At 38.8% G+C, this 21938-nt stretch overlaps 1 protein-coding gene across 2 annotated transcripts in view; it reads right to left on the bottom strand.

The window, feature by feature from the left end:
- Positions 1 to 21938, bottom strand: part of LOC147318916 (mannosyl-oligosaccharide 1,2-alpha-mannosidase IA) — a 194157-nt gene that overhangs the window by 98497 nt on the left and 73722 nt on the right. For both annotated transcript variants that reach the window (XM_086311104.1, XM_086311105.1), the window contains exon 2: positions 15660 to 15756. In XM_086311104.1, coding sequence (XP_086167230.1) covers positions 15660 to 15756 — 97 coding nt within the window. The remainder of the gene's footprint in view (positions 1 to 15659; positions 15757 to 21938) is intronic.

The raw sequence follows: 21938 nt of genomic DNA, 5'->3' as shown, positions 1-21938 counted from the left end.
TCAGGTTCTACAGGGATTTAAAAATAGTTACACAAAACGGAGCGTGCTGCTCTGACCGGCTTTAAAGGGTTAACAATGACTTTAAAAAATAATATAAAATAGTGTGCAACACCACTGAAGTTTTTTTTTTTGCCTCTCTTTTCAACCAACGGCAGTCACTCTCCTCTCCAAATAACTTCTGCTTAGCTTTCTGAGCTTCCCTCGGGTCCTCTTAATCAGCGGTCTCCAACCTTTTTTGCGCCACGGACCGGTTTATGCCCGACAGTATTTTCACGGACCGGCCTTTAAGGTGTCACGGATAAATGAGGGAGGGGCTAATAATCGGCTCAGTCATTTTTAATGATTGTTGAAAGCCCAGATCGTAATCGTGATTAAAATGCGATTAATTGAGCAGCCCTAACACTAGATAAACACAGAAACAGTATATCCTTAAACTTAAACATAACTGTGTTTCCACAGAAAACAAAAGGCAATATTTGAGGAGTTCCTGGAGAGTGATAAGACAACCTGAAGGAAAAACTAAATGCTCCTTTGTACCAAGAAGAAAAGAAAAAAAAGGACTGTCACTGAGAACCTGAAAATCTGATGATTTAAAAGAGACAATGGTTGACACTATGGTCGGAGAACACACAAGCTGCGATGAAGAAATGCTTAAAAGAGGTGCTGTATATTAATAGACTCCAAAATAAGTGAATGAACTAAAATCTGCTCCCTAATACGCTTAAAAGCTTGGCATGAAAGACTTGTGATTAAAACTGCCAAACACTGATTACTACCCAGCAGCAACATGTCTCAAGTTGCAGACATGTCATCAGTGACTCCGGATCTACGTCATCAAAGAGTGAGATTACATAAAGACAGAGTTGTTGTTTTTTTTGTTTTTTTAAAGGATCCTGATGGTAAACACCGAGAAATAACAACAAAGGTTTTAGCGTTTTATCTGGATCCACGAAATTTTACCCTCACTGTATTCATGCAACTGAATTGTTACAGTAGCACAGAGTACAATCCATTATAATCCCCCTGCTTCGTCATACATTTTGCAAACACTTTTTCATCATCTTGGCTATAATCCCTCTGCAAAGGCTTGATGATGTGCTCATGCCCATTGAGGGGGACTCATTCTAATCCGAGTTGGGAAAAGCAGAAATTTAGTGGCGATGATAATAAAAGATGGCTTCCCTTTCATCTTGATAGCTTGAGTTCTGCTTTATAATGCTGTAGAGCAGCTTTCTTTGTCAAGGCAATTCCCCCAAAACAAACATACTGTGAATTTAATGGCACAGAAAAGTCCCACAGCAGATTATCAGAAATGACACAATTAAAGGTCATGATGTTGTATTTTTAATGTGTTGTTCTTCTGCACTTTTTGGTTTTAATTTCTTCTTGCTTTGTGTTTTGTGATAGCCAGCTATCCTTACGTACCCCCTGATGACATCAACACACCCATGCTTTTATAACCCTGTCACTTTCCCTTGGACTGAGGGAGGCACTGAGCCCACGTTGGGCGTGCTGTGATCTCTGTGCAGTTGCCACCGTTTCACTGCCAAGTGATGCGAAGCGAGCCAGGATCGTCATTACATGCAGTGGGACGAAACCTGCTCTGACAGCAGGCTTGCCCCAAAAGCTTGCTGTCTAGTATCTTATGAGCCTGCACCTTAAATGCTCCAGCATTAACCTGCAGTTGGGGGCAAAATATTTCCATCATCCTTCTGATCTCATGGTTTCACTGGATTCATGGAGCGAACAGCTCTTATAACCTTACAATCTTCACTAGTGTTCGAAGACATTTTTTTCCAGCAGTAAAACAAATGTAACAATCATCCACAACTAAATCATCCACAACTTTGGCATTCTGGTTCATTGACCAGTTTCTCCATGTTTCCCACAGTGTGGTTCAAGCCATAAAAGTTGACCCTCAAGTTGTTAGTTTTATGTTAATAAAGCATTTCATTAAATCTTGTGAAAATGGAAAAACTTTCCAAGTATAATAATTCATCTACAGATGGTAAAGGTACTGGCGTGCCATGAAAGTGACACCGCATCTCCTGCTGTTGGCTCTCAGCAAACTGAAAATGGTGAAAAATGTACACTCCGAGAAGCAGTTTATCACAGTTTATTCAAAATTCTTCAAAAACAGAAAACTATGCTTTACAGCTGTAGCATCACTAAGCTGTGCAATTCCTTAGATGTAACAAAGCGAATGCAATACAAAAAAGTTTCTGACTCAGTGTAAATATAAAACCTGTGGAGAAGAGCCTTTAGGAAAAATGAAATTCAATTCATATTATTTAAGACTATGACTGAAACACTATGCAGACTTAAACACAACTCTTTCTGACTACTGTATACAGCACAGTGGATTTTCAACAGCAAACATTTGCACCACTAAGTAAAAAGCAGTATTTAAATATTGCTCCTCAACGTAACACAGCCTGAACTAGACCAATATCATTGGCTGAGACTGCTCACATAAAAAGAAACTGCAAATAGCTAGAACTGCAATAAGAGAGAAAATATTGTTTTATTTTATTACATCTTAATTCACACATTTGTCCTACAAATACTTACATTGACAAATGTTTAAAATAAACTACAACTTTAACAATACCCCAAAAATCCATATAGATTGGGCTGTACGAATATCTCAGTGACAGTATGTAAAGTAAAGTAATTCCCAAAGCCCTACTGCTGCTGCTACTGCTCTATATCCTCCAATTATCATGATATACGATGTGGCCAGCCAGCAGTTCCACTTTAGGCCCTATTGGTCCCAGAACAAATAGGCAATATTGAATGGAGGGTTGGGATGTGCTCTCAGGATGGGGTGAGGGACCAGATCCTGATTTGTCACCTAGTGCTGGTCGCTATGGAGACAGATGATTTCAACCCCATCGTGATGGAGCCCGTGGGATATAGAAATTGATGGGGAAGAAAAGGAAAGTGGGTGGATGGTTGCACCCCTTCTTTCTGTGTGTAACTTGCATGTGACAGGTGGTGATGGGCACCATTTGCGTAGCCCTTCATTTAACCTTAATGGAAAGGGAAGCTGCCACTCCCTCCTTTGCTCTCTCTAACCTTTACAGTGCCCCCCTTTAAAACCAGGTGCAAGGTCTACAGAGAGGTAATTGCTAAGGAGGGGAAAAAACCTGTCTGCTTAATATGTAGGCTGAGGAAACAGCAGGCAGTTGTCAAGCGAAGTGCTTCCTGAATAAAGCTGACTGCTTTTAATAAATGTTCCATAAATGACAAAACAGAAGGAGCTTTCAAGTGACACAGGTGCAAAGGTGCTCGATCAGTAACAGTAAAATCCAAGTATTAGTATGCATGTATGTCAGTACATACAAGTCCCTTTTAAGCAGCACTGTCTTTGGAAAAGTGATGCCACAGCGGATATGTTTAGCTCCAGTTTGTTTGCTGTAGGTTATGATGATGTAAGACAGTGAAAGACAGTGAAAATTGGTGAAAATCCAACATCACTTTGGGGGGATCCGGGATGACTGAGAACCGCCAGGTGCGTTATAAAAAAATGTATTTCACCTTTCAATAGCACCTCCAACCAGACCAACTAAATAATAAATATCCAGCACTTCATTATTTGGGCCATCGATCCAGAGTAAATCTGGTTTTCAGGTTTCTATCATGTAAGAGTACCTGGTAATGCTTTACATCATCTAAAAAGCCCTCAGGGTTTCCTAATAAACGCTACTGGTTTCAAATTGTCCTTAGGCGTGCCATAAGAGAAAAGGTGAATGGTTCAGCCTTTTTTGCTAGAAGCAGCTCATTTTGCATGCCAGGAGAACTGTGAGCAAAAACCGATGACCTTATGCTCTTTAATTGCACCTCTTGGGATGAGAATGGAAAGGTAAAGAGGTAATGGGACAAAATGAAAAAAAAAATGCAGGATTAAATAATCATAAGATGAAGGCAGAAAAATGGAAAACTATTTCTCCATGCGTAAAAAGGGGTCTTTATGCTTTCATTTGTTGTAGAGAAGCAGAGAACTGGAAAGCAATTGTGAATAGCAGCATGTGGCCAATCCCCTTAACAGCCATAGGACATCTATTGTTGATGAAAAATCTCTGGAGTGAGGGAGGGGCAGCTGTGACACCTAATGTAATGTTCTCTCTTTTTCAGCACAATCACAAGCCTTGTCCCTAGCATCTGTTAGACTACGGTTTTGGCTTGGCATTTAATGTGCCTTAGCTAGTGACCCAAATATGCAGGCATGGGGGTAATGACGTCGTTCACAGAGGGATGAACATCTCTTTAATCCACCACTTAGCCTGTTGGATTGGTTGGCTCCTCACTTTGAAGCAAATGGAGAAAGTGATAGTAGTACATGAGACATCTAATAATAATGGTAAATTACACTTGTCAAACTTAGCAAAAGAGGGAATCTAAAGAGGATATAGTGGATGTGACATATGAAATGGTTTAAATGGTCATAGTTTGGTAGTGTATATAACTAAACTCTTGATAGATAGGCTAGCTAAAAGTGGGCATCACACCTTTTTTTTTTAGCTAGCTTGTACGCTAATATAAGCCCACAGCAGTTAGGCACTTAGCTAAATGCTAATAAACAAAAATGGAATCTATTAGCACCTTAATAGTATTTATATTTCTCAATATTTATTTTTTTCTTGTTTCTGTAAATTAGTGAATTTTAGGTGTGCTTGTAGTCACTGGGTCTGCACATGCTAGGCTAATTGAGCACTAAGCTAACTAACACAGATAATGCTTATCCAAATTTTGAGGGGAAAAAAGTGAATAAAACCATTTCCAGAGTTTTCGACCCACTTATTTATCTGTGATAATAAAATTCCCAGCTTTTCTACCATTTACGGCTTGAGTTAATCAATCAACATCAGTTAGAAAATGACATAAAACGACCAAACAACCGGTGATATATAAGCAGAATTTAAAAGCAATCTTGGTCAATGTTTCAACTAAGAAAGGGTCTTAAGCTGCACGAGAGGAGTGTAAAGGATTTTTGTACCAATCTAAAAGCATCATACCCTATTATGGATGAAAATACTGGGCCACCAATACTTTATACCTAAAAGAACTGCTTGGCCATGGAAACCCTTGCCATGAAGCTCCCCGCACCCAGTTTTTGTACTGATGTTAAAGCCAGACATGTTTTTGGAACTCCAGTTATTGAGTTAGCACAGTGTTGCTGACTTTTATGCAATACATATATTAGCATTCATTGACTTGACTATGTAAGTTTTTGTGGTCTGCCACTTCATGGATGATTTTCTTGTGTTCCCTAAAATACTACAATTTGAGCTAATACCACTTACAGTTGATGGAATGTTGACTTGTTACAACTACATATTAATACACTCCAATTCATTAAAAACACCTGAACTGAAAGGTTAAGAGTTATGGTCCAATACTTTTGTCCCTGTCATTCACCCAAAACTGTACTTTATAATAAGCTAGCATCTGGTTGCCATATACTTGTTGTAGCCCAAAAGGGAACAGAATATAAGTCTAAGGTTTCAAAACACTAGACAAGTAGGCAGAGTTGACATGGGCTTTCTGGCTTTTCCCCAGAATGGTAACAAAGGAAAAGAAGAAAATGCATTTTGGAGTCTTTCCAGGAAGAAGAGATCCTCTCAGCAATCAAGTCATCCTAAATTAGCTTTCTTTTCAGATCAAAGAAAACAGCCTTTATTGTAGGGCTCTGGTGATAAAAGATTAATACCATAAACAAGCTGTCCACTCGGATTTGCTTCTAGCTGTGTGGCTGTGAATAAGCACATGAGAAAATCTCAAACATCTTATGGTGATTCACCCAGAATGCCAAAACCTTTGTGTTTACTCAAAAGAAAAGAAAAGAAAAAAAGCTAATCTAGGTACATTATCTCAATAGTATCATAACGATTGCAGACAGACTTTTTAAGAAAGGGTGAAGTATTTTATTTGGCTTTCTTTAGCTTTGTCTGGTAAGCTGGGAGTAGTCGTTTTAGGATCAGTATTTTCCTTTGCAAATCCTTAAGTGTGTACTTATATGCCATATATACCTTTTCTGTATATCATACATTACTTCTTCAGAATGATGCTCTGTTTGTGTTTAACAATGCCTTCTGAATTAAAGGCTGAGACGACCATTCAGTCTTGCACTGAGATAAGCTGGAAATAGAGCAATCACTGCTGATTGTTTTAGCTAATGCCCTCCACCATACAAGTAGGGCACGAGAGCTCTGGGAATCAAATATTGAAAATAATTCATTGCACTGAGAGCTTTAGCCTGCAAGTCTTGCAGTTAACAAGTGTCCCAAAATGACTTTGCATCACTTTCCCACACTCTCTTAAATCAGTTCTAGATCTAAGTTTCAGATCTAAATAAGGGAGTTAAGGCTTTCCTGATAGCCTGAAGTATGAAAAATCTCATATCATAATGTCTTGCTTTGCCCCGAGCTATCACACTGTTTCTCTAAACAAAAATTTTCCACTCTCTATGATGCCTCCTTGCTGACCATGTCAATATGAACTGATCAATAAAAGTAAAAGCTCACCTCAGCTGATCTCACAGAGGCATGAAACCAGAAGATGAATTAAACAAAGGACATAAATGACCACTTTAAAACCGAAACCAAAGCAATTAAGAGGTACAGTAGTTCTGTCAAATCATCCTCCAGATTTACACTTACTGTTGTTAAAAACTATTCTTTTAGATTCTTAGGGCCAAAAAGAGACAAGGCTCAAAAGTGGTCTTTTGATCATTAAAAATGATCTTTATTTTACATATCCAGATATGAAGACCTTTCTCATAACACACAACCCAAGGTCTGAAGCACAAACGGAAGCCTAGTTATTTATATACTTGCTCTCACGTCATGCCACACTTTAAGTTTCGATCAAACAGCCTAGTTGGTTTCACTTTCACTTCATTCTAGCTGCAAAAGCGCTTCTGCAAAAGCATGCAGTTTCCCGACTGCACTTTTTGGCACAGAGTGTACTCAGAGTTAGGCCTTTCTTACATTAAAACAATATAATCAGCAAATACGCATTCAAAATATATAATTCAAAACTCAACACTGTGTTCAACTTTCATTCTTCAAGCTGCTATAACTATATAAATGTTGAACATTTAGCTAAAGAGCAGACATTTCATTTGGCCAAAAAACAAAGGAAGAGTGGAGGTACTGGACTTGAAGAGGTCAAATATGAAAGAAAAAAAAGAAACATCTCCAAATCAATTATAATAAATGTGTTCTGCAACTGCTGGATGTGTAAATTAAACCAGTATACCAAATAACCTTCAAGGTGATCATATGTAAATGTTGTCTTCCATTAGAAAGCTATTGTAAATTTTTAGACTAGCAATATAAAACCCACTGTGGTGGATATTTTGTAGTGAAAACTCAAGCTCCTTTCAGGAGCATCTATTTCCAGTGATTAGACAAAACCATTTCAGATTTCATGCCGGTAAGCACCCCATGCTTTAAGATTTATTATTGCTGAAAGTAAACAGCGGCAGCAGGCGAGACATCTTGCATATCATCCAATTGACCTTCAATGCTTTATGTCAGCCACGGTGAAAGCTGCTGATAATATCAGCACCAAAACTTGAAGCCGACTGGTAAAAGTTATTAACATGTAAATATAACAAGTGCTGAACTACACAAACTCCATCTGGGTCACAGTCATCTCCACCTTTAAGCTGAAATTTATCAATGAAATGCATTAAATGGAAAACAAAGCCCTTCAACTTAACCACCTCCCCATTGCATCTGCTTCAAAAGAGTTTCAACTTTTCCAACAAAGTGCACGCTTTTGCATGCCATTAATACATAAATCCAAGCTTCAATTAGCACTACAATTTTACTTTCTAAATTAAAAACACTGAACATGCTTTACATTATGCAGTATTCTCCTCAGGCACTGAGAATAGGGTGACAGATATTCCTCTGTGCTACTGCGTGAATCTCATTTTACAAAAACAAATGATTTCTTAAGCTGGAGACAAAACAAATGTTGCTGTCATATGCACTAAAGTAAAAGGTGACCTTGATTTTCACCTCTTCACAATGCTCGAGGAGATTTAATATTAACCTGACATGAAACCGGATAGGGACAAGACAGCGCTACCAACTGCTTTATACCCAATTAGTAAATTACATCTGTGATGATTTTCTTGTCCAGTTTTATTATGTCACACAAATTTTCAACATATTATAATAAATGCTTGTTAATCAAAGTTTAACCTCCGTGAATGCGTATATGCTAACTTTATTATAAATGACTACACGTTGGCTGAGTGGGAACTCCCACACAATCTCACATCAAGGCACGATTGTTCAAAGTACGTTAAAAAAAATTAGCTTTCTAATTGCCCAAGGCAAAAGAAATTTTAATAAGCTCTGAAGAAATAAAGTAATTTAAATGACAAAAGTAAAAGGAGGAAAGGAAGTATCAGAACTTTGTTTCAGAGAAAAGAATTAAGAGAGATGCTTTCAGCCTTGAGGGTCATGACAAAGGGAAGAGGGATTATAGCAAAAATAAAAAGGAACGTAGGGTTGAAAGAAAGAATTAAAGGAAGATTATAGTAAAAGTGAAAGTGTGACAGAAGGTTTGGAGTAAAATGTCTCTCTGCCTCTCTGTGGTTTGGGCCGGGCTGTAGGTCGAGCAGCAGGGATGTTCTGGTTACTTTCAGCATATTGACAAACCTCAGACGCCGTTGCTAACCGTACTGTAGATCCAATCTCGTAGCATTTCTGTTTGCTCTGGGGATTAAATTAAAGAACACAGCATCCAATTTCATACCTGGCTTCTTGCACCACCCCTCACAATGTGACATTTACTCACTAGCATGATGCCCTTTCTCCCTTCCTCTCCCTTTGACAACCTCCCACTCTCTATTCATAGATAATGCACTGTGCAACACACGAGGATAGCTGAAAGCAGGAAAACGATGACAGTTTTCAACAGACTGAAAAAACATTTTCTTACAGTATTAACCATATTCTGTTGAACAAAGTCTTTTGCTTCCCTTCATACTTGGAGACTTGACTATTCCTCAGCGGTGCTGCCAGAGATAAATAGCTTTTTCTACACTACCTTTGTTGTTCGGATATCAGTCGGATCGGCATTAAGGTTCTTAATGGATAGCTGTGCTGTATGGATAAAGACAGCAATTACTTGGAGAAGCTGTGCGTTGTACTCTTCAATATTTTAAACATATTATAGAAACATCAAAACATTTAAAAACTGACTTCCAAATTAATAATTTGCCATGTAATTAATAAATAAATCATTGTAAAATATTGCACTGATTTATGATATCGTTCATGAATGCAAAAGCTATATATATATATATATATATATATATATATATATATATATATATATATATATATATATATATATATATATAAAATGTAATTTTATATGGAAACAACATATTAGGTGACTGCTATACTTGTCAATATCAGTGTGTAACCATGGCTTAATTCAATACAATTAAACAAAAACAGTACGATCCATCATCAACCGATTCTTCAGTTCAAATCTAATTTTTTCCTAAATTAATTAAATGTTGATGTGTCACAGTGTGCCAAATCCCAGTGAAAATTAGCAAACCCCTTTTGCATCTTCCTGCATATTTCACAGCTTTTCACCTCCATGTGTGGACTTATTTGGTCCACAGGGCTGAATCACTTTGCATATGTCTCACAGGAATCCTTCAGCACTGAGCACCACACTGCTTCTAACTTGTAAATGGTGCTGACTTATAGATCGTATTTACATCACTGCAATAGAAGCATGAACAATAAACATGTCGCACAAGATTGCTTGATATACAACGAGTAAGCGAAGGGATTTTAATTACACGCACCATGTATTCACGCTCAGCATGCAAAAAGTTTGACCTTGTTCAATGAAAGCATGCTTGAAATAATTCATTTCACTTATTTATTCAATAGCCATTGTTATTCAGTGTTTGGGGTCTATGTTAGCAGTGTATTTACTATAGCTAAAAGACACATGAACTGCACAGCTAATATGCATAGTTGAGTGTTTGTTTAATTATTGCATCATGTTGTTTGCATGTTGCAAATTCTCGCCGTATCAGGCCCCACTGCCAGATTCCAGTATATTTGTTTTCTTATACAACTGATGGTTTCATGGCGTGAATACAACATAAAGCAGGATGAAAACAATCTCAATATCTTCTCTCAGGTTATACAGTCTAGCAAACTGTCACCTCGCTGTCAACCTTCTGTATAGCAGCAATCTCCTTTACATGGAATGCCTTTTTTCTGACTGCCTACATCACAAAGTAAATGAAAAGAATGCAAAACACAGCTGTGACACACAGCTATTCTTATGTTAGGTTGTCCTGGCCAAGAGATCCAGCATTAACCTAGCACAGCGCCTGGAGAAAAAAGAAAATGAAAAAAGCATGCAAACGCCACAAAACTTAGCCATAACTGCATTGAATCCAACTAGCGCCATGCTTGTGCTATCATCACAATCTGACACCAAGCTATAATTTATAAGCTGCGTCTCAGCTAGCTAGAAGTGCCATTAACCTTTAGCGTCAGGTATAAATCCAGCTCCCGGGGATGAATCCGTATAAAATACAAGCTGTTTGTGCTGAATGTGTAAATGTGATGAAGTGATTGTTTGTGAATATGCTACCAATAACAATTTAATAAGCTGATATCAAGGCTCACTGCTTTGAGTCTGTTTGGAGTCCCATATCTCCCAGCAGTCAGACATTGCTTAATGCAGCTTTAACACGAACAAATCATTGCAAGTTTATCATCATCTCTATCATCTCTCAAGTTTTAATATTGACAACGGTACAGTCCATTAACTTTCAGTGTCCTTGGCTGATATTCCTTCCTAATGATCCCTTACTTCACAAGTAGAGTAAGTGGATGAAGCCTTGATAACTCATCTTGAAACACGACTTGTAGTAAAAACTAACAGATCTCTGCTCCCTGCAGCATATTAATCAACAAAATCGACTAACAAAATAGGCTTTCTGCAGCAAAATATCAGCCTAATTACATTGAGAAAAGTCAATCAACTAAATTTATTACATTAAAACAGTAGAGAGTGGGGGAAAACAGTTTGGATTTATTATATTTGGAGCGCTTGTTATCTAATTTGTTCTTCTGTTTTTCACTGAATGATGCTGGCAGTTCATTGTGCTTGTGAAAATACTGGATAACACACAGTATCAACACAAAAAAGCACAGATGGAAAAAAAGATTGATTTATAATCAGTTCATCAGATAACACAGACATAACGCTGCACTCCTCTTTCTCATCGAACTCACCCTCATGAACACCCTTACAATGTAACTGCAGCCCAGCCCATGCAGCAGTATATTAATGACTAACCTCGTATTGTGGATGGATTTTCTCAGTTGTTCTCCTGACTGAAGTTTGGTCCTTTTACAGCATCCAGCCATGCGATTGCATTTGTCCCTAACCATCGGGAACCATGACGTTAACTTTTATCGAGTGGAAAAAAGTAAGAGTTCATCTATGGGCTCAAAATGTGGTCATAAATATTTTGTAATTGTAAATCAGTTTTGTATGTGTAAAAAAGATTTGTATGTGTAAAGAGAATTTGTGGGTGCGTAAAAAATATTTGTGTGTGGACTTAGCCAAAAGAAACCCTGCAAGTTACAAGTACAAATTTTGACCCTATTTTTTCTTCCTTTCATCTGATTGGTCAATGTCATGTCAATCACAAATGTAACAATCCAATCAGAGAACACATGGGTTTGGCTGTCGGAGGGGCGCTTTTTTGAACTGCAGGTCTTTGAGGGTAATACAGTTTGAAGCTGGAGGATCTCTATATAAATATCCGATAGCAGCTAGGTCCCCTAACTTTCAGCAGCTGTTGAAAGGATAAAGTTGTGGTATGTCAGTGGTTAGAAATACTATTATTACTTTAGGATTAGTTTAACACAAAGTCAGGGCTGACCCGGGACCATTGCTGTAAGTCACAGTGCGCAGCATAAAAGTCCTTTCACATCGGACATGTGCTGCTAATGCTAACTAAAAGCTAAGGATCCAGAATTTGTTGCGCTGGTTGCTGAGCTCTGTTGGTTTTTGCAGCAGCTCTACCTGTACTAGATGCACCTGCTCCTTGTCTTTTCTATCTCTGACTTTGTCCTCTACAAGAGTTTGGTTTTTTTTGCTAGTTCTTCAAATGTTCAATAAAAACATGTATGCTAATTCATAACGAAGAAAGCTTTGTAACGAAGACTGTCATTTCCAAAACACTGCCCGCCCCCCCGCGGTCCGCAGCGCTGTTGAAAAGGCTGTGGAAGTCCCTGTATTAAACATGTAGACCTGTTACACAAAAATCACCAAACTCGGACGACCAGAGACTGTTTTCCTTCGTGGTGATGAAGGAAAACGCTTGGTTGGCATGTAAAAGGGCATTTATTCCCTTCAAAGACCTGCAGTTCAAAAAAAGCGCCCCTCCGACAGCCAAACCCATCTGTTCTCTGATTTTTGCACATACAAATCCTGATTTACAAGTACAAAACTGATTTACAAGTACAAAATATTTATGACCACATTTTGAGCCCATATTCATCCTCCAGCTTCACTGTGTTTATGTTATGCTAACATAGTTGTGTAGCTAGCGATCACGTAGCACATCATTATATACCAGCTAGCCCAGCTTCACTAACCCTACAAACTGCTGTTTAGTTTTCCGTCTTCATTTATGTTGGAAGTGATAGCAGAGCTGTACGTTTAAATTTTTGCCGTGGTGGTTAAGCTGCTGGATTTTTGGCTTCACGACCCTTGTTCATGGTTCGTGCACGTCGAAACAGAGCTGTACGTTAGATTTTTTTCAGAAATCCCTCAGTCAGAACATGGTATATTATTTAATCTTAAATTTTTGGGGGGAGACTTCCCGCGTACCCCTAGAGGGAGCCCACGTACCACCAGTGGTAAGCCTACCACAGTTTGAGAATGACTGAACTGGCATATGAACAGATTTTAAAACCTTATTCTTTTATAACTAATAGGTCGAGAACAAAATTTTTCTCTGATGTCTTAGCTTTAACTACAAACATTAACCAAACCGGTTGAATAAACAAATGATGGCAAAATCTGTGTTTGAATTATTTTTGGTCATTTTCATCTAAGGGTGATCCTGGATTAGTTGCTTTAAAACGTGGCTCAAGGCCTTTGCTTTAAAGTGACTCCTCTTAACCACAACCTCTCTAATACTTGTGAATCCCTACAGAAGTGAAAGAGGAAGACCTCAGGTATGGAAGACAGTACCAGCCCAAGTCTTAATAAGAGCTGATCCACCTTTTATTAAGAGCTTTATTGTGGGATTTCCCTCAGGCACAGAAGTGCGAACTGACTGATATGCTCCACTGCAGAGGACTGCAGGACCCCTCTGGATTTGGCTCCAATTAGAGGCTGTTGGGAGACTGTGACACCCCTGGGCAGGTTGCGAGGTTTCCTGTGCTGAGTGAAAGCTCAAGAAAACAGTGTCAAAAGCTCACTGAGGTGCAAATAAGTGCGATGTGTTGTCGTTCTTATGACAGCTGGATTTTTTAAAAATTCATTACTTATGATTTGTTTTCAGAAGGTGTGCAGGTATAATATATTTTTATATCTGTAGAAATCCAGTTGCTTTTGTCTCATTTGAAATTCGAGTTAAACTACTGCTACCTGCAGCTTCTCAAAAGCAGCCCCATCAAAGCACAAGCAAAAGAAGAAGAGCATTATAAAGACCTCTAAACAAACTGTCTTTTACAAACAGAATTTACAAATACAGATTATTGAGTGAAAAAGCTATAAGCTATAAGAATTGTTGCCCATTACATGGCTTCAATTATTATTCAGTATTGAAAGAGCTGATCAGAAGCCAACGAAGCAAAACGGTGCAAAACAACCTCTATTTCTAAGCTCGACACAAAAGATAAATATTTTATTTTAATTTTTAATTTAAAATTAAACAATGTGCCTACCGTCTGAAAGTAGGCTACAATATGAGACTAACCACCGCATGTCTAAGGCACTATTGCTTTTCTCTGAATCAGTTAATAGACAGTTACGTCAAATGTCTAATTATGGAAATATTATGGAGATATGTTACACAACATAGCCCACGTCAAAAGCAAAGGATTAATAGCACTTCACTTATTTCTGTGCTTTGAGTTGGATGTCAGTTCTGGTTTAAGCAGAGCTTAAACTACTTTGTTTGGTTTTCCTCATTTAACTAGATTATCCATGTGTGCTGCCTTATTATCAAAATCCAAAATTACGAAGGACCTTGTGACTTTATGTTTCTCTTCTTGGCTTATTTAACGTCTGTCATATTTAACGTCATGAGGTGCTGGACGACATCCTGAGTACATTTGAGGGCTTGTGAATATTGATGCACTAATACAGCGGTTCCCAACCCTCACTGAGTCGTTTGGTACCGGGCCGCAATGTTCGAGTGGGAAATTTATGGTTTTCTGGGGTTTTATCTGTGTTTATCACTATTTTTTAATCTTTTCCTGTGTGTCATGAATAAATCTTCTTATTTTGGTACTGGTACTGGTTTTATTTGTTGTATTTATCCGTGACAGCTTAAAGGCCAGTCTATGAAAATATTGTCCGTGGTGCAAAAAAAATGTTGGGGACCGCTGCAATAATATATAGAGATGCAACAATTGACAGGCGAGGAACCGGAATCAGCTGATTTCCGGCTTTCTCTGCCCTAATCAGTAACCAGCTGATCAGCCTCGTGCATGTGCAACGCATACACAGCAGTAGGCCACGTGCTAACATTTAGTTAGCATGGAAAGTCTTTGTTGTGACTGAAGACACAAAGTTTGCCAAAACATTTATAACAAAAACTTAAACCAACTTCACCAATGTGAGCATGTTTTAATATTGGTTGTTAAAGTGAGAGAAAATTTATGTAACTTGGTTTAGGGGGAAGTTATATAGTTTAAATTTTTTTTTTTTTTTTTTAATTGCCAAGATGACATGTTGTATTGAAGAAAATTTGATTTTTATTTGTGTGCGTGGTCAGTTAGTTGTTAGAAAGACATTCAGAACTGGAAAAAAAAATGGTATCAGTAAGCAACGGGACAAAAACCATCTCCAAATATACTGTGGGAACATCATGATGGGCCGGTATTGGCTTGTTATCAGGATGTCAGTGTTGTTTATCTGTTGGGTCATATTAATTTTGCTGTGGGAAAAAAAAAAGTGTTTTCATGAAGTGTTTTTTTCTCCCCAGCACAGCACAAAAACATGGAATTAAAAAGCCAAAAATCAACTTTCAGTCAAATTGTTATTTTAGGCAGACTACTTGCTCTGAAATTCTAAATCAGTGCTAGCCTGTGAGAGTTTAAGATTGGTGTAGTTGTCCATCCGTTCCAAACTGAGAAACAGTCGGCCCTGGTCTGTTTCTAATAAAGACATTTGCAACCTTCTTATCCTTCTTTTGTCCACCCAAACACAAAACTATAGATTTTAAATTAGTTTCTGTGGCTGGTGCTTCTACTGATCACAAAATTGCCTCCCTCCCTAGTTTTAGTCTGTCTTTCACATGAAAGTCTTCCAAGAGAAAGGTCAGTGGGTCTTAAAAATAAATAAATAAATACCAAAAAACCAGGTGACCTTTCAGGCCTTCTGAGTCTCCAGCAAATACTCACCAAACATGTTGCCAATATGCCCGTTTCTCGTCAAAGGCCGCAGCTCATTCTTGCCCCAAGCATAGCGCTTGTAGTTATCCCAGGCAAACTTCATCATCTGCAAAATAAACAGAGGGCAGACAAACGGGTCAGTCGGCTGACAGCAAAGCATCGCAGCTCCAAACCCAGTCATAATTAAATTGGTATAGCTCCAGGCAAACAGAATGATAGATATTGATCAGGTCTGAATTAAGGACACGGATGCAATTATAAACACATAAACCACACTGCTAAACAATACGGTTGACATTTTCACAGCAGCTACTGTTATAAATGACAGACTGACTGGTATCTGCAGACAAAAGTAAACCTCTTTGAGCAGCACATATTGCTGTTCAGATAGCTGTGATCTGCAAAGAAAATTCCCAATGCAATAATATAGAACAAAAAGGAGCAAGACAAAAAAGTAGAGGATTACAAGAAATGATTAAAGCGTTCTCATCCACCAGCAGCACACTAATCAACTATATTCATAGCTCTTTGTTGTAAATGTCATGTAATGACTATAGCTTTCCAGAAGTGACCAACCTCCAAGAAAACAACTTTAAACTTCTTCAAACTGCTAAAAGTCAGAAGATTACATCAAATGTTGATTTAAATATCAGTTTGAATAATATTTAAGGGGGCACAGTTGCAATACATCCGTGTGCAAGCTGAGCACTCGGCCATAGAAATTTGGCAGCGTAATCTTAACATTGTCCGTATTTGCTTGAGAAAGAATTTGTAAATGCGATGAAATGAAAAATAAAAAGAAATCAGAACTGAGTCAGTAAAAATTCTCTTTTAGCCTACTTTCTTCTGAAACCTATTAATAATGAAACAAGAGTAAGAATCAAATGTGAATCACAGCATCAATTTTTACATCCTTGACTTTTTACCGAGATCAACAAAGCGATTACAAGTATCCTGAGGGGAATATGAATATATGTAGAAAATGTAACGTAAATATAGCAAAACTTCATGAGAAATAAACAAATATTGACTTAATGGTTACAATAAGAAAAGAAAAATCAGGGTTCAATGAGTCGTTTTCTGGGGTCGATGAACATCTGCACAAAATGGGATTCCATCCATTGTCCCCACATCTACACCGTAGCTGATTCAACTATTGAGATCTAGGATACTGGTTTGGTTAAAATGTGGAACTAAATTCAGTTTACAAGAACTAAATCATCATGATTTAGTTCTTGTAAACTGAATTGTTGCCACCATCTGACTCGAGTGGGTAAATCTTGCAACAATGTTGCCGCTTTGTTGCAAGATTTACCCACTTTTCACAGCCTTTTATTTTATGTCTTTCTCTCCTGCAAGAACTCCACTCTCTCCCACTGAACTGTTCAGTGAGCTAAAGCACCCAGACCGAGCCTGCTGCCAAAGCTTCCAGTGTTTGCTGTTGATTACCAATAGATCTCCAGCTCCCACACAATGACATTGAGCTCTTCGCTAGAGACATTCTAGCAAAGGCTCTGCAACTCTGAATGCACTCGTATGAATGGGAATCCTACATTTTAGCTCCACAATATAAATGCATCTCCAACCACTGTACTGCTAATAAACATGGATCATTTGTAGTTACAAAGGACCTCTCGATTAAGCAACGTTTCCCTTCAGTTCAGTGGCTATCATAATTGGGCATCAAAGCACCCCAAATAAAAATGTAATGGTTTTTTTTTTATACCATCGTAAAAGAAACGCCACGATGCATGGACGGGTGCTCAGTGCAGAATGCTTGAAAATAAACTAAAAAGTAATTACAGCTCAAACTGCACAAAGTGCTTTCAGTAGTGACAGGTTCATTAAATTCATCTTCTTGTTGCACACAATACAGCAAACACAACCCAAAGCGGTCAGTATGTGCACAGATGTGGGCAGATGAGTCAGGATTTCCAAAATCCCCACCAGATGATGTCATCTCTATTATCAGTATAGTATGCTGTAAGACTTCTCTCTGAAGGTGGTTTCATATGAAGCTTTGGGAAATAAATATGAATCTGATTATTGCTGACAGGGCCTCCAGCTGAAAATCCTCTCACCCTAAAAGCTTATTATAGATACCACAAAGCATACAGAGCTCCGGCTATCCTTCACACTGGAAACAACCGCACTGCTCAAATTAGTCTTAAATTCAGGGTGGTAAGATTTGGTATCAAATGAATTATGAGCTCTATAACTATTCTGGAGCTGCGGTGCCGGTATAATTTGTTGCTTGGCATTTTAATTGCACCACATATTGAATGACTATGCAGTGAAAACCTTTCGTAGATCAGTAAAGGGTCATCACTGTTGTTTCTCCTTACTTCAGACCTGGCATTAAATCTGACAAAGCAGCATTTTTTAAACAGCGCCTTTTCCCATTTACACAAATGAATACCGACAATGAAAGCAGCAGCAATCGCTCAGAATGTGGAAAAACAAGCACCCAATATGATTAAGGGAAATAGAAGCAATGAATCTTACGCTGGAAATATGTTCACGAAGGTAATCATTTTCTCCAGTAAATGTTTAAAGAACAAAAATAGCCAGAGCCAGCCTCGCTGCGTCTCGACAGAACGCTCTGCCTCACAGAATGAAAACCAGGAAATGTCTCAAGTTTTATTTGAAACTTACTCCATCTTTTATAATGTCAGCCTGTCTCACTCCTCTGGTGGATTTAAAAGCCAAAGCACAAAAGAAATAGGAAAAAGTGCACAAAATGCAGGATTTGGTAAATGTTAAAACTCCTCGTCCTTCTCCGTTTCTTTTTGAAGGATGTTACAGACGATATGCCACAGCATTAAAAAAAATTTTTAAATGGCATGATGGAAGTTGGAGTTTATAATCATCAAATAAATGTTAAGAAAAGCAAAAGAAGTAAAATGGCAGCATTAATCAGCAACAGATTGACTTCAGAGTATGCTAAAATAGAGGATTTCATTCTTAAACGGTACTATTTAATAGGTAGATGAAAATCAAATGCACTGGTGAATACAAAAACATCAGTGTTAAAATCCTTTCCACTTCAAGTAATTTCAAGTTATGTGTGCATGTAACTGCAGCCAGTACTTGCTATTGAAGCTCACATCTGTGTTGCTGTATTGCTTTGCAGGGGTCACAGCGTGGGAAGATCGAGGTCACACAGCTATATGACTGTTGGTGTACAGACACACGACACATCGACACACCATCGTGACGCAATCTGCACCGGTCAATATTTGCTGCAGCAGCAGCCCAGCATGCTACCCCCAAAGCTGCTTATTCAAGAGGGCAAATGGATGAATGATCCATTTCCACGGGCACACAGAGAAGACACAGACGTGATCTGACAGCGCTCCGACTGTTCTTTGGTTGAACTAATTGGCTTGTTGTTGGGAGAGGCGATCCACGAGCGGGCCAGTGATTAAAACAAACCAGGACCGTAGGTCAAAAGCTGGTCACATGGTGATATATTGCTGATCACATGGCCGAGATGGGTATATGTGATCCAGATCATATCCAAGTATTCATTTCCCTTCCTGCTACATTTTTTAAAAATGCAATACTGTTTTTTTTGGCTAAAAAGAAATTAAATCTAGTTAATGTCAGCCCAGAGGATTAGAACCACCTAGACTATAAAAACATAGTGGATATCCAGATGTGGTTTTATAGAGTTGCTCATCAATCTCCCTTACACTACAGGAGTGTACAGTTAAGTCAGTAAAATCCTCGACTGCAGGGACCCCAAACTGATCAGCATCAATCAGAGCAATAGCAAGGATATCTAAAGCCACAAAAATGGGGAAAGGAATGAAACAGGATCTTAAACATTTGCTGTGGCAAGATTAAAAGAAGTGAGTCATTTTAGGGATAAATCCATAAAAAGCTTGACATGAATTTTAATGAAAAATTACATTTTTAAGGTTGCAAAATACAAAAGACAAAACATTTGTCATCTCGAGGTGTATATCAGACTCTGTTAGTGGTGTAATCCGTATAAACTGAACAGTTATGCATCAGCTTCACACAAAAGATGAATGGCTGGTTATATCATTTAGAACAATTTTGCTGAATGTGTAGATGTGCTTTTTGTACACTCAAAGGATGATACGCTTTGGGGTTCCTGCATCTGTTCAATCCACATCTGCTGCTTATATTAATGTACAAACAGAATGTATCAGAAGGTGCATAATCGCACACTGCCGGTGACTAAGAGGGGGCTGATATGCAAATCTGTGAGTCATGTGTGAGAAGTCATGAAAGAACAAGTGGAAAAGGGACTTCAATGGGTTGTTGTTAGCAAGAGGTTGAGGATCTAAAGCCGACAGCTGGTTGGTCACTTTTTGTGAGTTCAAACCATTTTGTTATATTTGGACATACAATAACTGGCAGCCACAAAAGAGCTTTTACGGGCCATTTTATACCCGTGATTAGAACTTCAAAAGATGATTTAGAGTAAGGAAGCATCTGGCAGAGACAATCTGAGCTGGGGTTTCTCTGACGGGAAAAAAGAAGAAGAACAAGTAGAAGAAAAAAGCAGCTTCTAAAGCAAAACCACTGCTACAATGAAAGAGACCGTATAACGAGAGTGTGCCAGAGGGGTAGGTCTGAATCGGAAGTTTTGATGAAGTGATAAGTCCTCTGAACGGTAGGGCTGAGCATATATTTTAATAATGTGACCCACGGCATTCCACAGCAAATGCAAACACAATTCAATTACTCAGCAAGAGGGGGTTCCCATATGGTTATTCCCAAACAATATAAATCTGCAGTTTTCCCCTCACAACTCGTCATAATTTAGAGTCGATGGCGTCCATCTGCTGCTTCCACTGTTTGGTGTTGCATAAGAACCACAGGATGACATAATGCTCTGTGTTTTCTCTGTTAGGCACTTATGAATATGTTCCACTATGTTATAGTCTTTGGTTTGAAGTAGAGAGGGACTCATTTCTCATTTCCCATTCCATATTTGATTCACTGTTCAAAGTAACACTTATTTATCTAAAACAGGGTCTTTTGCAACCTCTCAGTTCAACCACTGTCTGAAACAAGATGTTTAAGTTCTTTACTCCTTCATTTTGAGCCAACTTACGTTTCATTGGATGCTCACAGAAGATTGACAAGTGGGCGGGGCTTCTTTGTGCCTGAGACCATGTCATGAATCAGGACACTTTATTAATCCCAGAGGTAATTATGTGGTCACAGTTGCTAAAGAGAGTAAGTTGTAACAAATCAACACACCAATTAAATAATTTACAACATTTACAAAATATTAAAAAAAAAAAATAGCTCAAATAATAAAAATCCCAGTATATAACACAAAATTTTAAATAGACAAAGCTGAAATTGAGATGCTCCTTTTATCATTTTGTTATTTTCTCAGCTCACCTTGGAACGGTTTGCAGCCGAGTGTGAAGCGGTGGGAATGAGAATCAGCACCTCCAAATCTGAGGCCATGGTCCTCAGCCGGAAAAGGGTGGAGTGCCCACTCCGGGTCAGGGACGAGTTCCTGCCCCAAGTGGAGGAGTTCAAGTATCTCGGAGTCTTGTTCACGAGTGATGGGAGAAGGGAGCGGGAGATCGACAGATGGATTGGTGCAGCGGCTGCGGCGATGCGGACGCTGTACCGGTCTGTTGTGGTGAAGAGAGAGCTGAGTGTATAAGCGAAGCTCTCAATTTACCAGTCGATCTATGCCCCTACCCTCACCTATGGTCACGAGCTGTCGGTAGTGACCGAAAGAACGAGATCGCGAATACAAGCGGCGGAAATGGGCTTCCTCCGAAGGGTGGCTGGCCTCTCCCTTAGAGATAGGGTGAAAAGTTCGGCTATTCGGGAGGGGCTCAGAGGAGAGATTATATCTCTCGGCTGGCCTGGGAATGCCTTGTTGTTCCCCCGGTCACCTCCTCCTAAGCTGGAGGAGGTGGCTGGGGAGAGGGAGGTCTGGGCTTCTCTGTTTGGGCTGAATAAATGGATGAAAATGGATGGATGGATGGATATTTTCTCTGTAGAGGTTGTGTAGATGTTACAGGTGTGAAGATCCCTTTTTGTGCTGATATTGAAGCCAGCAGAGGTCTGGGAATCTGCAGCAGTGAGCAGAGCACAGCACTCTGCAACCTCTCTAACTTTATGCGCTGTACTGCTTTGTGGCTGAGGTGCTGTGGTTTCTAAATCGTTCCATGTTGCAATAAGACCACTTACAGTTGATTGTGGAATATCTAGAAGGGAAAAAGCTTCACAAACTGATTTGCTGCAATAGTGGCATCCCATTACAGCACCACACTCGTATTC

This window comes from Aulonocara sp. 'chitande type north' Nkhata Bay, linkage group LG11 (assembly GCF_057382095.1).
Source record: "Aulonocara sp. 'chitande type north' Nkhata Bay isolate Kocher_YH1m ecotype deep benthic linkage group LG11, A_spYH_male_GT1.1, whole genome shotgun sequence".
Classification (NCBI taxonomy): Eukaryota; Metazoa; Chordata; class Actinopteri; order Cichliformes; family Cichlidae; genus Aulonocara; species Aulonocara sp. 'chitande type north' Nkhata Bay.
This window is presented reverse-complemented; position numbering and strand designations above follow the sequence as displayed.